Raw genomic sequence first — 13,543 nt, 5'->3', positions numbered from 1 at the left:
GTGGTTAAAGGGTTCTTACTTTTTCAATTAGCCCCATATATATCTGAAATAGAGTTAGCATTAGGAGTTTCTTTACATTGACAAGACAATTGTTTTGGACAAAGAATGTGATTATGATTGTATGTCAGATATATTAGATAGATTAGTCATTTTCTATGCAAATGTCATGAATTATTTTAATTTGCTGACACTGAAAAGCACAAAAAAGGTAAATCGATTATGTAAGGGGACATAATTCAACTTAATGCATACATGAGAAAGAGACAAACAGCCAACTTAGAGATATATTCTAGTACATGTATTGTCAAACAGATTTTTAGAATAATAGTTCACTGCCATCTAAAGAATCTTGTTATGTTGCCAACATAATCTGGAAATGCTTAAAAGAATGTAAGGCATGCTGTAAAATGTGGAATGACTTTGATATTTGTTTTTATGATTTGGTACGTATACTGTTTCTTTCAGTCAGATTAACTAGAAATAGAGTTAGCAGTCCAATAATTCCTCCTGCATCACCATGATTTGAAACATTATATATTTGGCTTTTGTTCACTCCTTAAAAGTGGTAAGATGAAAAAAGTGAAAATCTGCCAGCTGGGGTAGGGGTATAATCTTTTATTTTTTTTTGGTAAAAAATAAGTGCAGACTAGTATTCTTTATTGTAAAATGTTTCCAAGTAAGAAGTCTATCCATCATAGGTGTCATGACTGGTTTCAAGTTTGTGATGTCTTTGTTAAGGTGGCACGGTAGTATTTACATTCCGGAATTTATGTTGCTCTTTTGTGTACCCTACTTAAGTCATTGTATCTGGCCATTGTGATTCGACAAAAAATACAGTATCTACTGAACATACTTTCCAAAACTGAGGAATGAATCAGGTGTAGAAAAATATGAAATAATTTTACATACAGGTGAAAATGAATTTTTGACAATTTTTTTAAATTTTGTTATCACTGCATGATAAAAGACCTAACAGCACTAGAGGCATTAGGTTTATAAATATAGCAGAAAAAGTAAACGGTCATGATACATATTCAAATTCATTTTTGAATATTATAATGAAAGTACGTCAGTTAACTGTGCATGTAGAATTTTGGGCAGTGTTAGAAAGTGGTGAAAATTCTAAAAAGGCTATCATTATCCCTATGGAAATACTACCGTGCCATCTAAACTGTCCGTACAAATAAATTTTGGTTTATCAATATGACAGCCCTTTTCCGTTATTTGTAAAATTGTCAATTGAAAGAATTATGACAACAGTGAGCAGTTTTTACCGGTTCCTACTTATATATAAACATATAAATAACACTGGTTCATCCTGTATATATTGTATCACAATGATGATGTTAATCTCGTTGTTATGAGAAAAAAGTAAAATAACAAAAATACCGAAAAGCGAGGAAAATTCAAAACGGAAAGTCCCTATTCAAATGTCAAAATTAAAAGCTCATACACGTCAAAGAATGGATAACAACTGTCATATTCCTGACTTGGTACAGGCATTTTCTTATGTAGAAAGCACATTTACAAAAGTTGTAAACAATTATTAATCGTGTTTTTGTAATACCATATTTATAAAAAAAAAGGCAACAATAGTTACACTATGTTTTGAAATCTTGTAAATCCATTTTAAATATAAAAATCAAGTGACAACTACTGAAGGAATCGCCTGAAAACCGACAGGAAAGAGACTGGGTGCATCGGTAAGGGTCACTCCCCACCCTAGCTATGCATCTTACAACCGCTTTATGAATTCCGATTCCGTCAAAATGTCCCGATCGGTAAATGTATAGATAAGATGACTATTCTCATATTTGAAGATTTACGATCGCAAAAACATACCTCACATTAGTTAGGACATGAAAACATCGTATCAGACTACTTATATCTGATGGTGACCGTAAAACGCATGTAGTGTCGATTTCAGTCGTTCTCTATCATAACCTTGTTGGAGCAGTGTTTTACATTATGGGCACATTCTTATTCATAAAGTGCGTACAATGTTAACATGTTCTCGTGTAACGTACCAATTGAAATATATGAACGACATACCATGGAGAAGAGGGTATACTACAACTGAAAAGTGGGAAGTTCACAATGGGGAAACTGAATTGTTCACGTTTGTCATAAATCATAGTTTGAAGTCGTCTTAATATAAAGAAAATATCAAGATATGAAATATATCAAATATCAAGAAAGCTGTCTTTCTCATTTCAGTTGTATCTTTAATATCAAGTTAGCTCGGAAATATAATATGCAAACACTTGCAAAGATATGTGTTATTGAGCAACAAGAAATCTCCCATATATCTGAACATGAAATGAAACAATTTGTCAAGATTTTTGTCTGTTTGTCGCTGAGACGATTTTTTTATGAATTCTACTTCATATATGAGTATAAAACAAATCGGTCTAGTAGAAGTGCATAATAAGTACACATTGTAATACTTTTTATTGAAATAAACCACCACACACGCCAAATATGTTGTCGATAAAAAATGAAGCATTTTAATTATATCGTCTTCGGAGTATTTGTTGTAGGAATCAGTGCAAGTCTTCGCGAAGTAAAATTTTTGGAGACCCAAAACAAGAAATTTGTACCTACAAAAATTCAATTTTGAAGGAAAAGTACCATTAAATGAGAATACTAAACGTATGTAGTCGATCTTTCAATTGATTATCATAAAAAGTAATTTAAAGTATAGGAACATCTACAGTTTTGATATTATTGCAAAATTGTAATGATTGTGTTTGAGGTTTTTATAGTAGATCTTAAAGAATCCATATTTGTTTGACACCGAGGGTTGAGTATAGCCCATCACAATATTTTTGAAGCTATTTTTACAGTTAAAAGCCGTGCTGTCTTTTATCCATTTGTGAAATATTTTTACTAAGTCTATGATGACAGAGATGCCATTACAGCAGCCCTCAAAACTACAAGTTTATAAAAAATGAGAAGACATTCTCTTTTTAACCAGTATTTTAGTATGGAGATGGTGTTAATTAAAGGTATATATAGTCAGTATTGTAATTATAATTTAAGAGATGCTTGCAATTAAGGATCTCTATTGTCACCTTTTTATTTAGATGTTTGCAATAAGGATTCCTATTGTCAGTGTTTTATTATAAATATGTTGACAATAAAAGATCTCTTTTGCCAGTATTTTATTATAGAGGAGTTGGCATTAAAGAATGTCTATTACAATATTTTCATTATAGAGATGTTGCCGTTAAAATGATTTCCATTGTCAATATTTTGTTATAGAGATATTTCCAATAAAGGATCTCTTTTGCAAGTTTTTCATTATGACGATGATACCAATAAATGGTCTCTATTGCCAGTATTTCAGTATAAAGATGTTGGCAATAAATGGTCTCTATTGCCAGTATTTATTCCACTATATGTTATACGTCATTTCAATTTGAACTGCTATTTTGCTTAGACGCTTGGACCATTAATGGAATTTCTCTTTCAATATTTTCTTCCCTCCAAGACAATCTACAGCATAAAATTTCTTTCAGTTTGCTATACTTTGAAATAGCAACAAGAGCCACTGCGCAAATCAAGAAAAGTATAACGACAGCAATGCTTCCACCATAAACGTTGGAGTCAGTAGATCTAGGGTGTTCCTTGTTTGCTGTCACTGTTACTCCTGAAATCATATCAATTCAAAATTTCTTACATACATATACATGTACAGTTAAATTGAACATGTTTGCCAAATCAGTATTTCGATAATTCAATCGCTACCACCCAAGAGGGTGTACCTAAAGGCTCTATATTTGGGCCCTTTAAAAAAGAGGGACAGTCAAACTCACAGATCGAAAACAAACTGACAACGCCATGGCCAAAAATAAAAAGACAAACAGACAAATAATAGTACAGATGACACAACATAGAAAACTAAAGACTAAGCAACAGGAACCCCACCAAAAACTGGGGGTGATCTCAGGTGCTCCGGAAGGGTAAGCAGATCCTGCTCCACATGTGGCACCCGTCGTATTGCTTATGTTATTACAAATCCGGTAAATAGTCTAATTCGGTAGGTCACATTCGTGAAAAGGGAAGGGTATTGTAGTTACGACATAAGGAACTTAATTTAATGTAATCTTAAAAGATATCTTTTTAATTATGTTACACATGGTACTAGTAACTTGTACAATTATGCTGACGATAATGCCCTGTCTTTCAGCAGTCCTGTTTATGACCGTCTAATATCAACATTACAATATGAATTTCAATTACTGAGTGGTTCAAAGAAAATAAGATGCAGGCAAATCTTGATAAATTTTAGTCTATTGGTGAAGGAAAAAAAACATTTGCAAAAAATACATCAATCCAAATACAGCGATTTATTTTGCCATATGAAGAAACTGTCAAGTTACTTAGAACTGATATCGATTACCAACTTAAATTTGATTCACATATCAGTAATTTGTGTAGAAAGGCACCACACCAGCTGGATGTTCTCAAGAGAATTGGATCACATTTAACCAGTCTAAGCAACCTGACAATTTTCCATACCTTCATTTTGATTAGTTTAAATTTTTGCCCTTTAGTTTGACAACTTTTTATCGTCCTCCAAAACTCTTGTTACGAACACAAAGTTTCCAAACCTACACATGAGATACATCAAGACAATCTTTATGCATTTTATGCATTATAAATAGCTTGCATTACAATTTAAATTTTACTTGTTAGTAATTATAAAAACAAATATGGATAATTTTACTTCATATCAATACTGACCATATTTTAGTTTCAAATTATTTTTCAAATTATCATCTGTTTTATAGTATGTCTTAGTGCTGCATATATGGTCATCGTATTAGCTTTTTTTATGCTAGAGTAAACGTTATGCTGTTTTCATAAATATGTATTTGCACGCTACATGCTTTGTTTTATTTGTTACTGTATATATATTTTTTTTATATTCGGAGAAAAGGTCACCAGAGCTGTTGATCAATATACCGAATAAAAAGTTTTACTTGCCTACTTACTGACGATTATGGTGAACTATGTACTACATTCTAATTTTCATTCACATATTTTGGTGAACATTATTGAAGAAAAAACTCGTAAACATATGAATATGTGGTGTATATATAAATGACATAGTAACCTAATAACACAGGAAAACATTAGCAACTGTGTCTGTATAAAAATAAGAAGATGTGGTATGATTGCCAATGAGACAACTTTCCACAAAAGACCAAATGACATAGAATTTAACAACTATAGGTCACCGTGCTGCCTTCAACAATGAGCCAAACCCATACCGCATAGTCTTTTCTTGAAATTGACATCCAAAGGTCCAAATCTGAATTTAATATTACAAGTTATTTCCCTTGTTGATTAGTAAACTGGTACAACTATTGGTTCGTTGAAGTGCAAATATTATCTTTAAATCAATATGGATTAGAAAACGGTAATTGTTGACTCTTTATTGTGCTTCATTGCCGCAAAGAAGTTCTACTGCGCAAGAAGGTGAATAACCTACATCAAATTATAATTTTAGAGTAAAATTCATGATTCCGGGATGAGTTTCTGCTCTAAATTGTGCAAGGTTGTAGATAGATTTATCAGGCTACTAAATTGTAAATTTGTTTGAGAGACAAAAGAATTTTAAAATATAAGATTCATAACCTCTTTGTAGAATTATGATTGGAGACCTTAATTTCTCCAAGTATCACACATTCAGCTTTACTTAAAAAATGCAACAAAATTTATCAATTTTGAAAATGCTTTCAAATTAAATGTTTATGAAAAGTCAATGAAAAAATTCCCCCCACAAACCAATAAAGGACCCATAATTACCAAACTTTCAGTAAATGATACATTTATGAGCCTCATCAAGATTTATGGTCAATAACCAAACTGTCATCATTAATGCAGTCATCCTTACATACGAAAGGAAATTTAAGGGACAGTTGCTATAATTTTTAGGGAATTATTCATTTTCAATACAATTAAATGAATAAGGTTGTTGACTCCGACACTGATGAAAGATGACTGCAAGCTTTACTAAAAATAGAAAGTTGAACTTTATGTCATACTAGTCAGTTAAAAATTTCAGAAAAATCCTGTTATATTTTAATGCTATGAAGCTTTCAAGAATTCATTATTCTTTAGATATCATTTAACGCAATTATGAATGGCAATTAGGGTTACTAAACACATTTGGGACAAAATATATTGAAACAATTCTTCAAAGTCAAGAAGGAAAAAATTTTCTTCGAAATTATGGTAAAATAAATTTAACATATTTTGTTTGAAATAGGGTTACTAACCCCAATTGCAATTGAAATAGTCTTCACACTCAAAATGAATAAAAGGAGTTAGGTATACACATGAACACCGGTCTTTTAATCTTCTGAGTCTGTATTTAGGAATACAACTGAATTAGGATATGCGTAACGTCCCGTAACATCTGGTGTCCCTCCTGTTTTTCTAATTTATAGGAGTTGTTTTGCTATTTATTTCTATCAGTCTGGGATTCTTTGTGGTACTTATTAACACGTTTTCTATGAGTATAATTGTAGTCTACTATCTACTTATAATTCTTGTATTGTCGTCGTTATTTTTGTCAAACTCTTTTGTTATTATAGGAAGCGATGTCAGCGATACAGGAACCTATTCAAGAGGTTGTAGTTTTAACAAAGTACTTTAATGTAGAATATCTGTACTTAAAACGGGTTTGAAAGGTGCAATGCAACAATTACTCGTCAATTTATCTGATTGAAATGCAGTATGTCTACTTCTAAGTGGAAGTAAAATGTTAACATTTTTAATGGGGGAACATTTGTTTCTAAACTGGTTTTTGTCACCAAACACTTCAATATACAACAAAATCTCCTTTCTGTATGGAATTAGTTATATTACGCGATAAAACTGTTTATCATATACCTGCGGTTCTTGGGCTGATATCATGACCTAAGGCATACGATAATAGCCGGAAGCAGTTGATATTTTTTTCATTTCAGCCCGCTAAGCACCATTTCGGAAAAATATGGAATTCACGTAAATTTAATGCTATTATCATTATGTAAAAATTAATAAGTTATTTACTCTAAGTATATGATAAAAAATATATTATACTGTTGCTTTTCTCCACTGTTGAGGCATATGATAGAAAGATTTCATACCGGGTGTATTACATTTGGCGTCCGTCGTCCGTAAACTTTTCACTTTTTGAACTTCTACTTACATGTATGAACCACTTAAAAGGATCAATATATTAAACTGTTATTTTTCTCCATTGTTGAAGCATATGATAAAAAGATCATAAAAAGTCATTTTTCATATCAGATGTATTATCAGCCCTCGGTTAATATCAACCATCGAGCCTTCGGCTCTTGGGCTGATATTGAACCTTCGGCTGGTAATACATCTGATATGAAAATGCCATATAATAATCTGATAATATCAAAACTTATTTGTGATCAAATAGTGCATTTGCGAAAGGAGAAGGTATGAGAATGCCCTTTTTTGTCCTATTAGCTTGTCATTAATATTTATACATGAGCCACGGCTTAACCAAAAACATAATTGACTACACAATATATTTTACAAAGATATCAATGTTTGTTTAATATCTTCTTGGGTTATATCTTGGCTCATATCTATTTTGTCCAAAACCTATGGGTCAATAATTTTGACATATATAGACGTCATAGTGATCATTTTGCACTAAAGTGTCCAGATAATATTAACTCTTTCATTTATGTATCAAATTAAAATCTGAGAGGCCAAATACAGGCTGGTATCGTATATATATGACAAATGAGACGATTTTAATTTTGAAATTATCACTTTCCCCCACGTTAGTAGCAATATACCAACTTCACCTACATATGAGATACACATTTCCCAACTCCTTCCGTATTCAAGAGCTTGCCGCTGCTACTCAGACTTTATAAAACGTCACCAGTGTCTGAACAGAAAGTTGATAAACCAGGGTTATATCAAAGAGGCTCTCGTCAATTTTCTAAAAAGTTCATCGGAAGATACCAAGACCTTCTTGATAAATATTCCGTATCAACATCACAAATAATACATGATGGTCTTGAAGTATAGATTCTAGGTACTGACGTTGTCTATCATCTTAATTACGTGCAACAGTGTTCTTTTATATGTCTTTGTATATTATCAACCTTTACTGCTAAGCCCATTTTTGGTAATATTATTTTGGCGTGGCTCGGTACTTATACATCGTGCCATTGTGCTATTGTGCTACGGTAATTTTTTTGTATTCTTGTCTCTCATTTTTGCTTATGTGCTTTGTCTATATGCCATTTTGTTTTTCTTGACATATCTGTTTGTTTTTATAGTGATTAAGATTATAACACAACGTTGACTCAATGTTGACTGCTGTACCCTTATTTTTGACATTTTTTTTACCTATTATGTCTGTTTGTTTTGTTCACACAGTGAAAATAATGGTGTTTTATGCGACTGTCATACAAGTGAGAGGTTAAGCTAGCTATAAAACCAGGTTTAGTCCACCATTTTCAACATAATAAAATGCCTGTACCAAATCAGGAATATGACAGTGTTCTCCATTCGTTTGATGTGTTTGAGCTTTTGATTTTGCCATTTGATAAGGGACTTTCCGTTTTGAAATTTCCTTGGAGTTCGGTTTTTTTGTTATTTTACTTTTGACTGTTGTACCCCAATTTTTTACATGTTTACCTATAATGTCTGTTTGCTTTGTTCACACATTGTTGTCAATATAATGGAATTTTATGCGACTTTCATACAAGTGAGAGGTTCAGCTAGCTATTAAACCAGGTTTAATCCACCATTTTCTACATAAGGAAATGCCAGTACCAAGTCAGGAATATGACAGTTGTTTTCCATTCGTTTGATGTGTTTGAGCTTTTGATTTGCCATTTGACAAGCGACTTTCCGTTTTGAATGTTTCTTAAAGTTCGGTATTTTTGTTATTTTACTTTTTATATCTCCTCCTTTGTCAAATTATTAATATCATATACCTGTGCATGTGTTAAGTGCCTTCTTGTATACACTAAAATTTTTAACTCCCATATTACAAGATATTGTTAGGAGTACACTACAGGCCTCATGATTCCCAAAATGATGAAGAGTTTCGTTCATAGAGTAAAAAATCCCATTCATTCGTACGTGAGTTTTCACACGATTTGTTACCTCTTCTTCCTGTGAAAATAATGAACAGTCATAATTCATAAATGTATTATATAATTTTTTTTTTCGTATTCCGACCATGCATTTTGCATAAGTGATTATTGTTATTTTAGCTCTATTTCGTTAGTATACCACATGAATAAATTGAGATGTACTTGTAGGATATACAACAGTTTCAAAGCAGCCCAACACAGTAGTACCCGAAAATTAATTTAGTGGTTGAAATAATATCTTAAAAAAACAAAATTATCCATCCTGCTTTCAATCTCTCAATACTATACAAATTCAAAATAACTAACTGAGATTAGCGACTTTACCAAGGTTTAGCTAGCTATAAAACCAGGTTTAACCCACCACTTTCTTCGGAAAATACCTGTACCAAATCAGGATTATGTTTTCCACTTGTTCCGTTACTTGATAACGTTTGATTTTGTCGGTTTTTATAGACTTCCCTTGTTGAATTTGCCTTGGAGTTCGGTATTTTTGTTATATTTTTTTGCCACCATTACATACAAGCTAGAATCAAAACACTAAAATATATTATAACAGGGATATCAACATATGCAAAATTTAATACACACCGACAAAATAACATACTATACAGATTGACGCTATCTTATTAATTCTTGTTCAATATTTTTCTATAGCAAACTACACATCATTTATTATTTCGAACCAAATAATGATTTAGAATATACATATGACTGAAATTCTAGTGTCTTGATTTTCAGAAGATTGTTTCCATAGTTTAGTTTACCTGCGTACTTTTTTTAAATATTCTTCTAAATTATTTATAAAGGTATTCCCGTAACAGTGTGGACAACCGTAGTACATTTGTTGTTCATAATACTGAATCATCGGCTATCGATAACAAAGATTTTTCGCTCACTCAGTCTGTAAGAGGCCTTCTAGTGGGGATTTAAATAATCACTTGGTACACTTTTCGATACCTAAAATGAAACTCTTTTCACTAAACTTTAAAGGAATTTGTTTGAAATATTCTTTATATCAGCACACACAACAGTTTCATTTTAGAGAATAATAAATATTCAGAACTTATATCAATAAATAATCGAAAAATACATTTACATATTTGGATTTTCATTGTAAAAACTTTAAGTCGATGGGGTTATTTCACAAAATATCTTAAGAGAAAAAATACTCCCTCGTTGTGATAATTTAAGAGTAACCTACCATTTTTTCAATGCATAGGATTTGTTTGTGAAAAGAGTTCCGGACGATGAAAAAAATATCATTTTTTTAACTGGATATTTTTCACATGGATTATCGTTTGAATCATTTAGTCATACAGAGAACTCATATGATTAGTTTACCTTTGATATTCCTGTACTACACAACTCAATTGCATCTATTTATGTATATATCTATATGTACAACCAAGTCTAAATTGAAAACAACGTTCAAACCTATGGTTGCGTTGGATAAAAACCGCAATTTTTATACGTGTGCATGCAAAACAAATTTCTTGTTAGAGGGGTCTAAATACAGCACAAACAACATTTTCCAAAATATCAAAAAAGTGAAAAATTATATTTTAACAAAACGCATTTGCCTTACAGGTCGAACAACAAAAGTTCTAAAACCCTGCTGACTGCCAAATTTAATACCAACCAGAAAACAATAAACTTGCGGCAGAGATGGTATACCGCAAACAAAGGTTCAAAGATTTTTTGTACACCATATCCGGATTTCGACAATTAATGTCTCTTCAGTGATGTTAGGAATCGAAACGGTTATTGGAAGGCCACATAATTTACTTCAATTTAGGATAGACTCTTGAATTTTGAGGAGTCAACATAGGATGAACGGATCATATAAACCCGCAGGCAAATATAATACAAGCCCAAACGAAAAAATATAAACAAGTCTAAATTGAAAACAACGTTCAAACCTATGGTTGCGTTGGATAAAAACCGCAATTTTTATACGTGTGCATGCAAAACAAATTTCTTGTTAGAGGGGTCTAAATACAGCACAAACAACATTTTCCAAAATATCAAAAAAGTGAAAAAGTATATTTTAACAAAACGCATTTGCCTTACAGGTCGAACAACAAATGTTCTTAAACCCTGCTGACAGCCATTGGCGATTGCCAAATAAACGGATCACAATATGTAATAAATGGATCTTAACTATAAATTTAATACCAAACAGAAAACAATAAACTTGCGGCAGAGATGGTATACCGCAAACAAAGGTGCAAAGATTTTTTGTACACCATATCCGGATTTCGACAATTAATGTCTCTTCAGTGATGTTAGGAATCGAAACGGTTATTGGAAGGCCACATAATTTACCTCAATTTAGGATAGACTCTTGAATTTTGAGGAGTCAACATAGGATGAACGGATCATATAAACCCGCAGGCAAATATAATACAAGCCCAAACGAAAAAATATAAACAAGTCTAAATTGAAAACAACGTTCAAACCTATGGTTGCGTTGGATAAAAACCGCAATTTTTATACGTGTGCATGCAAAACAAATTTCTTGTTAGAGGGGTCTAAATACAGCACAAACAACATTTTCCAAAATATCAAAAAAGTGAAAAAGTATATTTTAACAAAACGCATTTGCCTTACAGGTCGAACAACAAATGTTCTTAAACCTTGCTGACTGCCATTGGCGATTGCCAAATAAACGGATTAAAAGGTGTAATAAATGGATCTTAACTATAAATTTAATACCAAACAGAAAACAATAAACTTGCGGCAGAGATGGTATACCGCAAACAAAGGTGCAAAGATTTTTTGTACACCATATCCGGATTTCGACAATTAATGTCTCTTCAGTGATGTTAGGAATCGAAACGGTTATTGGAAGGCCACATAATTTACCTCAATTTAGGATAGACTCTTGAATTTTGAGGAGTCAACATAGGATGAACGGATCATATAAACCCGCAGGCAAATATAATACAAGCCCAAACGAAAAAATATAAACAAGTCTAAATTGAAAACAACGTTCAAACCTATGGTTGCGTTGGATAAAAACCGCAATTTTTATACGTGTGCATGCAAAACAAATTTCTTGTTAGAGGGGTCTAAATACAGCACAAACAACATTTTCCAAAATATCAAAAAAGTGAAAAAGTATATTTTAACAAAACGCATTTGCCTAACAGGTCGAACAACAAATGTTCTTAAACCTTGCTGACTGCCATTGGCGATTGCCAAATAAACGGATCAAAAGGTGTAATAAATGGATCTTAACTATAAATTTAATACCAAACAGAAAACAATAAACTTGCGACAGAGATGGTATACCACAAACAAAGGTGCAAAGAGTTTTTGTACACCATATCCGGATTTCGACAATTAATGTCTCTTCAGTGATGTTAGGAATCGAAACGGTTATTGGAAGGCCACATAATTTACCTCAATTTAGGATAGACTCTTGAATTTTGAGGAGTCAAAATAGGATGAACGGATCATATAAACCCGAAGGCAAATTTAATACAATCCCAAACGAAAAAATATAAACAAGTCTAAATTGAAAACAACGTTCAAACCTATGGTTGCGTTGGATAAAAACCGCAATTTTTATACGTGTGCATGCAAAACAAATTTCTTGTTAGAGGGGTCAAAATACAGCACAAACAACATTTTCCAAAAGATCAAAAAAGAGAAAAAGTATATTTTAACAAAACGCATTTGACTAACAGGTCGAACTGTCACGGAATAGAAGTTCCTTTATAATATAAGTTCCAAAAGGAAAAAATGTTCTGGAATATTATTTCCACAGGAATAAATATTACAGTATATGTTCCTAACGGAATAAATGGTATAGAATATTTGTTCCAACAGGAATATTTATTATGACATTGTTTATAACAAAGATTCCAGTGGAACTTCTGTTAGGCGGAACAAATATACGTTGACAGAACAACAAATGTTCTTAAACCCTGATGACTGCCATTATATATATCTTTATGTATATATAATTAATTTAAAGACTTCTGTATAATGCTTTTATGTCTCTTGACCAACGATAGTTAGTGATAAACTAAATTGCTGTACTCGTCGATATATCATTCGTGTATCTCACGAATTGGAGTCTTTTTTAATTACAAAACTTATTTTCTTGTAACGTATTTTATTGTTGAAGAATGAATGTTGCCCGTTTTTTAATTTTTTTGTCGTTTGTTGGTGTCTCATTGACATACAACCGGATCCCCTTTTCTTCATATTTAAAAACATACGAGATGACACCAATACCAATTCATGACACAAAATAACTGAGTTAAACTAACAGCAGGAGAAAGAACAGGAAAAGCGCATTCATGTTTGTACTTAATCTCGAAGTCACAATGTGGTCTTTAAATAAAAAATTTTGTAAATCCAAAAAAAAAAAATAATAA

The 13,543-nt window shown here is 31.9% G+C and overlaps 1 protein-coding gene across 3 annotated transcripts in view; it reads right to left on the bottom strand.

Moving 5' to 3' along the window:
- Window positions 1–2,434: 2,434 nt before the first annotated feature.
- LOC127725782 (uncharacterized) overlaps window positions 2,435–13,543 on the bottom strand; it is a 116,160-nt gene continuing 105,051 nt past the window's right edge. For all 3 annotated transcript variants that reach the window (XM_052233057.1, XM_052233055.1, XM_052233056.1), the window contains exons 4-5: window positions 8,994–9,174; window positions 2,435–3,652 (exon numbers count right to left, since the gene is read on the bottom strand). In XM_052233057.1, coding sequence (XP_052089017.1) covers window positions 3,417–3,652; window positions 8,994–9,174 — 417 coding nt within the window. In that variant the 3' untranslated portion in view covers window positions 2,435–3,416. The remainder of the gene's footprint in view (window positions 3,653–8,993; window positions 9,175–13,543) is intronic.

The sequence above is a fragment of the Mytilus californianus genome, unplaced genomic scaffold (assembly GCF_021869535.1).
Source record: "Mytilus californianus isolate M0D057914Y unplaced genomic scaffold, xbMytCali1.0.p SCAF_15, whole genome shotgun sequence".
NCBI classification, from domain to species: domain Eukaryota; kingdom Metazoa; phylum Mollusca; class Bivalvia; order Mytilida; family Mytilidae; genus Mytilus; species Mytilus californianus.
This window is presented reverse-complemented; position numbering and strand designations above follow the sequence as displayed.